The 12,205-nt window shown below is 40.7% G+C and overlaps 1 protein-coding gene across 1 annotated transcript; it reads left to right on the forward strand.

Moving 5' to 3' along the window:
* Positions 1-1,148: 1,148 nt before the first annotated feature.
* On the forward strand, positions 1,149-11,866 carry mfsd8l2 (major facilitator superfamily domain containing 8-like 2). Its single transcript, XM_032531677.1, has 11 exons — positions 1,149-1,379; positions 1,594-1,779; positions 2,784-2,846; positions 2,954-3,073; positions 3,319-3,398; positions 3,859-4,141; positions 6,200-6,273; positions 6,708-6,921; positions 7,881-8,003; positions 8,167-8,297; positions 11,321-11,866. The coding sequence occupies exons 1-11, from the start codon at positions 1,304-1,306 to the stop codon at positions 11,399-11,401; spliced, it is 1,431 nt and encodes a 476-aa protein (XP_032387568.1). The 5' UTR covers positions 1,149-1,303; the 3' UTR covers positions 11,402-11,866.
* The last annotated feature ends 339 nt before the right edge of the window (positions 11,867-12,205 follow it).

Genomic DNA, 12,205 nt, shown 5'->3' on the forward strand with positions numbered 1-12,205 from the left:
CAGGTACAGTGAGGCAGGTAGGATGCTAATGGCCTCACAGTAGACCTGTGAGGCTCAGCTGCAGGCAGCAGTTTGTCAAAAGCTGAATTAATCCCTTCTTGTTTATTAACATTTCACACAGAATGAAACAGCACGATGTTAGTCAGAAGTAAAAGACATAAAGTTGGGACAATGTGCCAAATCATCCATCTTTATTTACACCCCCCCCCCCCCCCCACACACACACACACCACACACACACACACACACACACACACACACACACACACACACACACACACACACACACACAATAGATACTGACCCAAACACAACATTTCATTATCCTGTCGGCCTGTTGAGCTCGAAGCCCTGCAAATTGTCCCAACACTGTGTGACATGAGTGCAATATGCTGAGCCAGTTTATGTGTTATTCAAACAATCGTAACTCCTTGTATTATTCATGGGTTTCTGGAAAAACATATGGAGGTATTAACTTGGTGACAGTTCTGTTTAATAAAACAAGCCCAAGGCTAGGAACACCACAGCAGCTTGAGAATAGAGCCAACCATTAAATATAACAATATGACAGCAATGTCATACCTAATTTATTCAGTCTTGAATACAATAGAGCATTTTTTGGGGAATGTTTCCTTCACCCTTTATTACACGTCCTGGTGTAAGGCTTATTTTGGCAAATATAATCGCAGTTTATCTGATTTTGTGTGTGAAAAATTGTTATTGTGAACTGCCAGGTGGAGTCTGGTTTGTAAAACAGCGGTTATTTATGTCTGTAGCCTGCAAGAAGGCAGAACGGTCTGGTACATTTCTTCACTGGTCTATGGGAGAATCCAGTGCTATGATGAAACTAAAGAAAACAACATAAAAAATGTATAAAGTTCAGTGTACTTTACCTCACCTGGTAATCCGAGACAATGCCTTGACCGTGTGGCTCAAAGCGTGCTGCTGTGGACGTGACTCAAACTGAATTTCTTCTTTAACATAAATGCCTTATTGGAACGGACTACTGCAATCATTTCCGACTGGTCTGTGTTGTTTTCATTGCTGATTTGATGTTTATTCCACCTTGTGTTTTCAGGTCTCACCCCTGCTGAGCTTTTTTTTTTATGAGAGAAGCCTCGTATGATGTCAGTTTTCTATCTTTAAGAAGTTCTAAAATGAACTTGCACAATGGTGCAACAAATTCTTTGGAGCAAATGTAATTGGACGCACAGTGTTTCCTGTTATCTGAAGCCACTGAACAACATTTTTGAATGTGTGTAGTCAGAGGTCGACTTGTAAAAGGCAGTAAGTCACTGAGAAAATGGATAATCACCAAAAGAGGAATCTAACTTTTTACACCATTGGACTGATATTTATGCTGAGCGGCATTGAGTATGGTAAGTTCATTATGACAGCTTTATGGATTTGAAGACATGAGGTAATTGTTTCTTAGAGCAGAATCTGCCTAGTGTTTTTGGCTGTAAGCACACATCACAGGAGGATATTTAATTTAGATATATTTTGCTGTGGGTAAACAAGCCTTGTTATTTACACATCTCTCCTCCTTTTCCTCCACACTCATCCTCCTTCATCCTTCTCTGGTGGTCTCAGCTGTCATTTTGCCCACAATATGGAGGTATCTACAGATTTTGGAGGCCCCCCCTTACTTCCTGGGCCTGGGTCTGTCTGCCTTCAGTCTGAGCGGACTGCTCACAGGACCCCTTTTTGGGCTCTGGTCAGACCGGAGCAAAACTACAAAGTCCATCATCCTTTTCTCCAATCTTTTTGAGATTGCTGGTGAGTAACCAAACCACAAGACAAATCACATGAGTCAGGTTTTTAGAAGCCGCTGGCTCATCTTTGGGCTTTGTCAGGAATACTCACTCATTCATTATTCATTACGCACTGCATAGGGAATTGTAGGTCCATGGGTGACCAGATGATACATAATACACAAGACCCAGAGTAAACTGGAAACAGAGACTGTTATACCAAAAAATGTTGATTTTCTTAACAAAAAAACATTAACAAAGAAAAAGACTTGTCTCCTTTCTTCAATAAAGGGCCTTAATGAAGGCCATAAGCAAGGCGGGATGGTGAAAATTGAGCAGTTAATACATAAATGATTATGAAAAAAACACTACACTCAAATCCAAACTGTCCTACTGAGCCTACTGTTCTCAAAGCACAGAAGTAAGATGATTACCCTACCACCTCCCCCTCCCCCTTTAACACAGAATTAAAAAAAAAAAATGTAATAAGTCTGGGTAAAACAGAGGTTTTCTTTGTTTGAAACCGTGCTAGACTGGAAAACATTCCTTTCAGCTAAATTTGCTTTTTTTCCCCCTGTATGTGCAATGCATTAGGGTTAGCTTGCAGTTTGTGACCATGAATCACGCACCGGTTTTTACAACAAATTGTTGTGGTAATTTGAATAAGCCTAGCTACTACTACTACATATTAATTATTACTTAGTATTAATTTTTAAGTCTTTTTACATCTTTTTTTCTTTATGCTAGAACCGAATGCTCACAGTGTCAATGCTAACATGCTAATGGGAAGTTAGGATAGTTTTTAACCTTGGTCAAATCTTAGTTAGCCTGCTTACATTTTCACTAAACACAGAGTACCGCTGAGGCTGATGGGAATGACATTAGGGTTTCCTGGATATTTGATCATGAACCAAAAGGTTTTACACATTTAATTATTTACAATTATCCAATATTAGTTGAGATATTTAATATTTTGGCCTTGGTGCCAGCATTTCACTCAGCATGGTTTTCATGTTTATTGTATTTCAGGTAACTTCATGTATTTTATTGGATATTCCAAGTGGCTGTTGTTGTGCAGTCGGCTTGTAGCAGGTGAAACACACACACACACACACAAACACACACACACACACACACACACACACACACACCAGCACATGTGGTGAGGGAGTAACAGAAGGATGCTGTTTTCCTCTCAGGTGTCGGTGCAGGAGCGGGCTCCTCCATCTTTGGTTTCCTGACTCGGAGCACTCGGCCGGAGGATCGCGCTGGTGTCTTTGCCGCCATCATGGCCTGTCGACAAGCTGGCCTCCTTGTGGGTCAGTTTCTCCCCCTTCATCTAATCACAGAAAGACACTTCATTTTATCTTTCTCCAGCTCCTCTGTCTTCTAAAAAGTTTCTGACACCAGGCAGGATGTGATGTCTTCTTTGATGTTCAGTTTCTGGGAGAAGGACATATTCTATTAAATCACTTAGGGGGAGGCTTAGGGGGAGGCTATTGTCTCCACACATGCTCTGTTTTATTACATCTCCTCTTTATAGATCTTCTTCCTGTCTCTCCAGGGCCGGCGTTCAACCTGTTCCTGCGGCTGTGTGATTTCAAACTGGGGCCCTTTGTTGTGAACAAATATACATCTCCTGGGGTAACAGCATCCAAAAAATCAGTAATCTAAGGTTCTCTGAAAATCTCATGAATTCAGAAACAACCTTAAGAAATAGTGGTTCTACATTCTGCATTCCTCCTGACTCACTTTTTTTGTCTCTCTTCTTTGTTCTTCTCTGAGTAAGAAGAATATAAACGCCTGCAGCGATACTCAGGCCCGTAACAACCAGAATCGATTCCATCTCACGAGTCTCTGAATAAAACACCTGTAGAACAGATGTAGCTTAGATGAGATTTAACAAAGCTCCTACACCTACTCCAATTTCCCCACATAATTGAATGCTGCACATGTCTTTATTTCACTATGCCAGGTTACGTCAGGTTATGTCTATAACACTCTCCTCCATGTATAAGATAGTTTGTCTCTCCTAATAGTTTTCTATGATTTTGATCTCAAGTTAATTTCTAATATATTTAAGCACATTTTCTTTTAATCTCAGATTTTCATGTGCTTGTTGTGGGTGCTGCTCCAGTTTGTGGTCCTCGCTCTGTACTGGGATGTTCCACCCATCAGCTCAGAGGGGGGCGTAGTGATGGTGGAGATGAAACAAGCGCAGGATGAGGAGGAGGAGGTACTGCTGATGGGGTCCAACGAGGACCCCGTGCACACTTACAGAGCTGTCAACACTGACCAATTGGAGACCTCCGCATCGTCTGAGCTGCAGCTTGTCCATGTCGCCTCATCAGTCTCAGATCCCTACAAAACCTTCTGTTCCAGCAGAGGTGAGTGAGCAGGTTTGACTGCCTGTCCCGAGCAATGATTGTCAGATTTCCTCTGCCTCATTTGTGGGGTTCAGGTAGGAAGAGATGTCACGGCCAATGCACATGCTTCGTATCAGCTCTTTTGATTTCTTTCATGTACAAACACACACACACACACACACACACACACACACACACACACACACACACACACACACACACACACACACACACACACTCATACTTACACACACTTTACATTCCCCAGGTCTATCTGAGGAATTCTGTGTGGCATGTCAGATCAGATTCCCAATGCATTGATTGGACTTGTGTGCATGTGTCTGGTTTATGTCAGTGTGTGCATGTACTGTATATGTATGATGTCAGGTCTCCTATTGGATTAGTGTCATAGTAAGTTTGTATGGGATGCAGGCAGTGATTGTGTGCCGTTATTGATTAACTTTTTCTGCACTTTGTTAGACTGTGTGTGTTTGTGTGTGTGTGTGTGTGTGTGTGTGTATGTGTGTCTGTGTGTCAACCCTTCAAATCGATTCTCTCTCTCCTTGAAGATGTGTCAAAGGGATAGCAGACTTCCTTTTTTATTGACTGGCTTGCTGTGGTTGACTTGTGGATGAAATGGAGACAGACTTGGTAATGTGGCCAACATTCTTCATATTGATTCCCTTTGGATTTGAAGAATATCTACAACACCAGAAACTTAGGAGCTAAACTGGAGGATGTCTGCAGCACTTGCAAATACTGTAGAATATAAACATGATACAAACAGTTAAAAATGGTTTAGAGGAAGGGTCAAATATTTAGTGAAACACGCTTTGTGAATAGTGAAATGTCTTTAAATACTTCTTGTGAATCGTTTGTAAATGTTGATACATGATACATGATATGTTAATACATGCTTTATGCTTTCGTTTTTAAGTTTTATGGGTCACTTTAGGGTCACACTGACAATTTTACAAGTGCAGATTAGTTTAGTAGTTTCATAAGAAGTACTGCTCTGCTCTGCAGGAGCTTTGTCAAGTCTTAGGAAAATAACCCTGATGATGTCATCAAAGTAATCTTGGCTTGAACTTGAAGACTTACAAATTCATAACAGTAGTTTTGTGTCACAAAATGGGAACTTGAAGTTGGAGCCAAGGATGTTTATCGACAGGGAGGGTCTAAGAAAGATGTTATCAAGTTGCGTCGTGGAAATTGTAGGATCCAGTGTTTTCCGAGCTCAAATCACACCAGAAAGTTAAAAAAAAACTGAATATCTCTGCCTCTGCTGTATTGATTTATCAACATCTCTCTCTCTTCCAAGCACCCCAACGTTATAGACCTGCAATAATAAATCCCTTGAGAGCCCATTTAAACCCATATATTTCTGATATATGATATGGTCACCCCATATTAACCTACCTTCATAGAACTTGTAAATACACACACACACACACACACACACACACACACAAACACACACACACACACACACACACACACACACACACACACACACACACACACACCACACACATTAAATACACACATACTTTATATGTGTACACTACAGAAACAGTATAGCAGTGGTATAGAAAAATATAAATTATATAAAATAAAATACTAAATAAAATAAAAACCTGGGTGAGAAAGAACTGAACCACAGTAGATCCCACACTGTAATTTCAAGCCATTCTTCCAGCCATCTGGCTTGCACTTCTAAATTTAGCAGCAAGCCCAGCTCATTTTTCCTCCTCTCCAAGTCCATAAGGGAGTTTTTTTTCCAGGAAAAGCAAAATTTGGAATTTATTAAAATAGTTTTTTCTTGTGTTATCATTTGAGCATAAGAAAAAAAGCAGAACTCTCACTCATTACTCGAAGAAGACAATTTATTGGCTGGAGGATCAACATGACCAACCAGCCAGGATTCATCACGCCTGACTCTTTGAGTCTTGATTACTTTCAGATGATAAATGACTAATAACTAGTTCATCTCAATCTAACTTGCTAGTTCAAACTTTCAATTCAATGGCACCACTTGACTTTGTTTTATGATTTCTCTCTCGCTCTCTCTCACTGCAGAGTTGCTGAGAGAAGAGGTGGTTGTTCTCCTCACGGCACAGTTCATCACTCTCTTCAATCAGACAGCGCTGGAGGTGAGAGCAGCTTGCATTGAGATCCGTCACCCAGGGTTTCCAAGCATTTCACACAGTGTCAGACTCTTTTACCCCGAGTTTCATCCAAACTGCATCAATCTATCGCTTGACGCTCAAAGTAAAACTAATGTAAGGAGGGCACATAATCAATCTCCATGTCCAAGACATGAAATATGAAGAGGCCTTTGTTCTCTTTTAATTAAACTGTGGCGCCGGAATAGTCACACGGCGCTGACCTGGATTATACAATCATTTCAGTATCAAAACAAAACAATTATTTTGGTCTGGACTGAATGAAGCCTTTGAAGGACTTAAAAGGTGCTTGTTTCAGCTTGTTTCAGCTCTTATAAGAATCTCCTCCTCCACCTCTACCTCTGGTTGAATCACTTTGTGTTCTGGCTGACCTCGTGAAGATCTTTCTTAAAATCCCCCAGACCATGGTGACTCCTCTGACGCAGCGCCACTTCAGCTTTGGCGAGCTGGGCAACAGTCTGATGTACAGCCTGTGCGGGGTGGAGGTCATCCTGGGCTTCTTCTTTGTGCGCTGGCTGAGCAGGAAGGTGGCAGACCGCGCTGTGCTGGCTGTGGGCCTTGTCATCTGCTGCACCGCTTGTATCTGGTGCCTCATCTTCCTCTGCAACCCCCGAGGTGCTAACCTGTCCGGGTAAACACACAAACACAAATGCAAAAGGCCCACACAGCCTCAAAAAACACTGGCTGTTCTGTGTCAAATCCTTGTTGTTAGTGTGTAGAGCGCAGCAAAGCCATATTGGTTTACACACTGGCTGAGTTGAATATGCCCTGTAAATGATATCATTCAGACACTGGCAGGCCAGCAGGGGGTTATACAGGCAAACTGGACCCTGTATGTTCACGTTGGCCTGTGTCTGTTGTAGCTCGTCACGTTTATCGCTCTGATTACAAGTGACAGGTGCTGGAGCTGGGGAGTGCCTGTGTACGTATAAAAGGATTACAGTAATCTAATTAGACAAAAATGCCATTTGTTAAAGCATATCCTACATTTATTTTCCATTTGTTACAGTCACAGTTAAAACAACCAAAAGAAAGGAAACCTTAAAGGCAAATACCTGGAGAAAAATACATTTTGTCTTGACCACTAAGAAACATGTTTGACTGCATTTTGATTATACGGTTGCAGACTTTGAGCTTATGCAGGAACATCGAACAGTTTGAGTGGGCACACATTCACACAAACATGTGCATGGTGCAAAGCAGCAAAGAACAAACATCTAGTGGCTGCCAGTTTGGCAGTGGTTTAGTTTTCAGATAGAGCTAGCTCTGGTGCTGCCAACCCGTTTTGTGGAAGGAACTTAAAAACCGAGAGAAGAATTGGATAACGGATGGATAACTGAAATATGATCTGACACACACTTTGAATCCTTATCACCACATAATATCAGAAATAAAAAGAAACAAAATATTATAATTTAACAGCTAAGAAATCTACTAATGTGTTTAATTGATGTATGTGTTAGATTACAGTCTGTAAATGTAATTGTTTAATAACAGGTTCCTTACAATATGGGGGCAAACTAGAAGGTCTATAATTCAGTAATACCAGGGTATTATCTTTCCATCCCTGCCAGGTGGATATGGATGGGAGCTGTCGGCCTTCATCATCGGAGTCTTTCTGCAGCTGCTGGGGCTTCCCTTTGTGGCCGTGTCTCAGGTGTCTCTCTTCTCCAAAATCACTGCAGAGAAAACACAAGGTTGGCTTTTTTTTCACCGCTGTTTGCACGATTCAACATGTTGAAACCACAGATTGCAGCTCAGCATATGCGATGCACAGAACAGTTATACATGCTTTTCTTTCAAGACATATTTCAATGTTTACACTTAACCTTTAATTCTCTTGTGACGCCTCACCAAAAGGATTCAGCCAAGGCGTGAGACGCTCAGTTGGGGGCCTGGCCACCATCTTGGGTCCTTTATGGGCCGGAGGACTGACTGAAAACTTATACATAATGCTGGGCATGATGTTAGGCCTTCTCATAATGATCACCGTAAGTAGAACACAGCTCATCTGATTGTTTAATAGCATCAAAAAACTTTGTAACATGATGAATGAAAAGATGAGTATTTTCGGATAAACACTGAGTGTCATGACAGGATACCCCTCTTGAGTCATGTCAGTAGTTACAGGGTTTAGTTTTGTCAAACTCATTTTGTGGTGTTTTCAGATTAAACTTTACAGCTTTTTTTTTCAATGGTTGTGTGTGTTCAAATGGAACAGGAACAGGTTTATTTTCCAACCCACGTCATCACACGCAGTGCGCTCTCTAAAATTGCTCTTATGGAGCAGCACGTATCCACCTGCTGATACAGCAGCCTCAGCAGCAGAGATGTCTTTTCATTAATTCAGTGATGTCTTTTCATTAATGTACGTGGCTATGTAACTATGATGCAAATTTTTTAACTGCTCCAAAACAGCCAACTCACAGAGTTTATAAAAAGCAGTAATCCCAGTCAACCAGCGTTTAATGTGAAGGGTTAGGTGTCGTGCGAATCCAACGTATTTTTGACCATTTCTTTTCTACCAAGCTCTAAAACATTGACAATGTACTTCTGGCACAAGTTCATATGCCTTAAGCACAGCTGTTTTTAATTTTTTTCACAGCTGGAGCTGTCTTCTAAGCTCAGAGATGAATAAGCCTTCTTCGCTTTCCCTGTCAGGACACACTGTAATGTTAAAGCACAATCAGCATCTGGCCAATCTCTAGTCTTTGCAGCACGCTCAAACAAAACAAAACAGATATCTGGATCTCTTTCGTTAAACTGTGGCAGTTAACACAAATTGCTCATGTCTAGTTGTTTGCTTTTTCAGTCTGCTGGCAGATCATCTTTATTTCAATTTGTCTTTTAACCTCCAACTCCTGTTTCTTAACCTTCACCTCTTGCTTTTTTCTTCTCCTGGTTTCAATCTGTAACATAATAAGCTCTTTCTGTTGCTTGGAAATTAGCCCCTGTGTCTGAACAGACGTTGCTGTGTTAACTGGGAGAAGCTCTTCCTGCTCTTACTGATGTTCCTGATGTTCCTGATGTTCAGTCGTAATCCCTTTTTTGACATGTTCTGATTTCAAAGTTAATTTAACATTGTCTTTTAGGCGTTCGTTCCCCACAGCTACAGAATAGTGCTCACCGTCTTAATTAAATGTTCTTTGGTACACTTCTCCAACACCTCTTCAGACCGAGCAGCAACAAAAGCTTCAATTTCTGACATTTCCTCAGCCTTTTAGATTTTCCTGCTCTCTAAACACACAAAGACCCACTAACTAAGCTCCCACCTAGTCCTCATGCAGCTACTTGCAGAGGGTAATTATGAACTAATGCCTGATGAATCAGCTGAGCGACTAGCAAGGCAGCAACCCACCTGGAATCCACTGATCTACCACAACAGGGCTATGTACCATTTTTAACTGTGGATGCCTGTATGAATTTGTCTCCCAAATGTTTTAGTGTTAATATAATATGTATGCAGTAGTAGCATTTTTATTGCTGTATTAATTTAGGTATATATTCATATATTCACTCCTAGATGTTTGGCTCTGACAAGGACTGCACTTAATTTCGTTGCATCTGTTGCAATGACAAAAAAGATATTCTATTCTATTCCAAGCAAATGCTTCAACCGCTTTGGCCAAAACACAATCTCCCCTTGATGAATCCAAACGCTGCTACAGCCTACCAGGGAAAATCCTTACCACTTTATTAGAGTTATGCACACAAAAACAACAGACTTCTTGCTCACCTGTTCCCCGGAAGCACATACAGTTTTTGACCACACGCACAAACACGCACACAAACACCACAACACCACTGTTGAGTTGTCTGGAAACCCAACTAAGATCTCATGGAAATAAATAGAACCAAAGGTTTTAACTGCAAAAATGACTTGGTCTTTCATTGATCAAAACGGTAAAAAGTGCGACAATTACTCTACTCGTGGAAAAGCATCTCAGAGGCTTAAAGCTTGGGCTTAGCCTCTACTATAGATATATATATATATATATATATATATATATATATATATATATATATATATATATATACGTATATACTCAAATCATCAAAAATCTGACTTACTGGGTGCAACTGTTCCACACAAAACAACTTCCTTCCCTGTACTATTTTGCTAAGCCACATCGCTGCATCCGAATCTTAGTGGTGCCCGAGAAGATTGTGATTGGTTTAAAGAAATGCAAACAACCCAGAGCGCTTTTTTTCTCCTAACCCAGAATGTAGGCTATCTGTGGTGTAGACAAACTTTACTCCATAGTGCTGTGGAGATGTCTGGCAATGCAAGACTAGTAATAGAGCATCTTTGGCCACGCTATCTGTTTTTCTCTATTTCTATTATTTAAAGCAACTCTAAAGAACTTTTCCCGCTTCGGTCCTCCAACAGCTTGAAAGCGGAATTGTCCATTACATTACATTATGCAAGTATGCCAGATCGGAAAGCGGATCCGGGTTTCGAATGAGACATCACGACAGCGGTAATGGACAGTTCCGCCTCCAACCTATAAGGGACCACAGCGGGAAAAGTGCTTTAGTGTTGCTTTAAGCTAAGTGTGCGTCTCCTTGGCTGGCTGTAGCTTCTTATTTAAAATCCATCTACCAGCCCCTCTGATACTCACTTATTAGCTACCATGCTATATTTCATCCATATAAATAGCAAAGTATGAGAAATTATGATTTGTGGTTCTACAGGATGTTTCTTGGCCGGGCGCAGTCACTTCACATAAAAGTGGTAGGCCTATCAATCTTCCCATCTGCTGTAATTCTGCAAGATGGCCCTTTAATTTTCATACTCTCAATGAGCTGGGATTGATAGTAACCCAGCGCTTCACCCTGTATGTGCCTTCTCTGTTAGAATCTATTAAAAGCCTTCTTCACATACCCAAACTGAGATACAGTAGGCTAGCTACTTACCAGTAAAATCCTCACCTCAACATGTCTTTTATAGCCTCTACTTATTACTCAGTGCTCTCTATTCTCTAAAGCCATATTAAAATGTTCATTTTTGCAGATTATGACAATGCTGTCCTACGATCGGCTGACTGAGCCCAGGGCAGTGCAGTGCGCCCAGAGCTCTGACAGCGGAGGCTAGAGCTGCAGTCTGTCTGAAGAGCCAGAGAGGTTGAAGACGGACAGAGGAGAGTGCCCTTCACTTCTGAGAGAATCAATAAAAGTTTACTGCAGAGGAAACTGTATGACTGTGGAATAAAAATGTTCAAACACATACTGTACCTCAGAACCTGCCATAGACGTGATCACACAGGTAAAAAAAAGCACTATGTTTTTAAGCTTTGCACAATCTCTCCGTTATCAGATTTTATTAGAATCTACCTTGCATGCATATCACTAACAGACTATTAATTATACTTTACACAAGGGGGCACCATTGCACTCACATTGAATATTCAGAGATGTAAATGGAGATGAAAGCCATTATTTTTAAACTGAACTATTTATATTCCCAGGTGGTGATGAAAAGATAAGACAGCAGGTTTTTTTTTCTCCATGTGACCCATGTACCAAATTTTTCATTTCTTGTCCCGAGTCTTTCTTCTTCTTCAAAAAAACCCTAGCTGAAAATGAAACAGTTGACATAATGGGTGCAGAAGTTGAGTTGTCAACATCTTAGGAGCTCCATTTCAGTGGAAGAATAGGGTCAAATAAAGTGAAGTTTTAGAGATTTCTTGATATTTATCTGTGGCGTTGGAGTAAAACTGAGGTTTTTTTCAGTGTTAATACAGAGATGTGACTAAAGCAGTCAGATGTTATCTGAAACTATTTCTCTATATCTAATGTGCAAATGAGAAGCTCCTGAATTAAAACCAAATTAAAGAAGTACTTGTTAATTAGCCATCTCTATCATTTTACTATGGGGGGATTTAAAGTTTAATTGGCT

This window comes from Etheostoma spectabile, chromosome 12, assembly GCF_008692095.1.
Source record: "Etheostoma spectabile isolate EspeVRDwgs_2016 chromosome 12, UIUC_Espe_1.0, whole genome shotgun sequence".
NCBI classification, from domain to species: Eukaryota; Metazoa; Chordata; class Actinopteri; order Perciformes; family Percidae; genus Etheostoma; species Etheostoma spectabile.